At 53.3% G+C, this 831-nt stretch overlaps 1 protein-coding gene across 1 annotated transcript; it reads right to left on the bottom strand.

Annotated features, from left to right (window-relative positions):
• Positions 1–382: 382 nt before the first annotated feature.
• LOC107125361 (spectrin alpha chain, non-erythrocytic 1-like) lies at positions 383–784 on the bottom strand (the record flags this gene model as incomplete). The annotated part of the gene is made up of 2 exons (XM_015428798.1): positions 383–482; positions 603–784. Coding segments are annotated over 2 exons (282 nt in total), but the record flags the coding sequence as incomplete, so codon positions are not given.
• Between the last annotated feature and the right edge of the window lie 47 nt (positions 785–831).

The following is an 831-nucleotide window of genomic DNA, read 5'->3' on the forward strand; positions in this document are numbered from 1 at the left end:
TTCTACGAAACGACCCCTGCTTACACCACCTTCCTGTTACTCTGAGGCACAAAGGCTACAACATATTCCATGTTCATTAAACAGCCCTGCTCTGCCTGCTACTGCATCACATGCCACATTTTTACTGGCAAAAAGACCAATGACTTTTTGCTGAATTGGCTGATCTGCTGTTGGTGAGACCAAAAAGTGCTTTGGGACACGTCTTAAGAGACTGTGGGGGCAGCCCTGCCAGCAGCTCCTTCCATCCCCACAATGACTGCCAGGCGGAGCATTCTCCAAGCACACCACGTGCCATGGCACCACTCCGGGGCCAGAGCGTTGCACTCTCGGGGCTTGCCAGCATAAGGAGCCACAGGGTGTGGCTACGAGCTCGTTTGGTTACCTGGTGTCTCTCCAGCAAAGCCTCTGCTCCAGTCACATCCTTTGCCAGTTCATCTGAAGACACCAGCCCCCGGATTCCATTGATCCAAGACATGAGGTCCCTGCAAAATGCACAGGTAGAATGATGAGTGTCCTGAATCCATGCTCTATTGGAAGAACAAAACCTGCTACCGGTTCTCACTGGGACCGACTCAAAAACCCTCCTCCAAGGAGAAGCGTACCTGAAATCGCTGAGGAAGCGCTGCAGGTCGTGGGAGTCCCCGAGTTTGTCTTTGCGCTGGTTGGCCCGTTTCCCCAGGCTGCTCCAGGCCTGGTTCAGCTCCGTGCATTTCTCCTGGAGATCTTCAGCAGACTCAGGGTGAGACTGAATCAGGCGTTCAGCGGTCTCTCCAAGAGAGTTCACCTACAGCACCGTGAAAGGAGGAAACCTTTAGGACTGGAAATGCAATG

Source organism: Gekko japonicus, unplaced genomic scaffold, assembly GCF_001447785.1.
Source record: "Gekko japonicus isolate JY-2015 unplaced genomic scaffold, Gekko_japonicus_V1.1 scaffold49794, whole genome shotgun sequence".
Taxonomy (NCBI): domain Eukaryota; kingdom Metazoa; phylum Chordata; class Lepidosauria; order Squamata; family Gekkonidae; genus Gekko; species Gekko japonicus.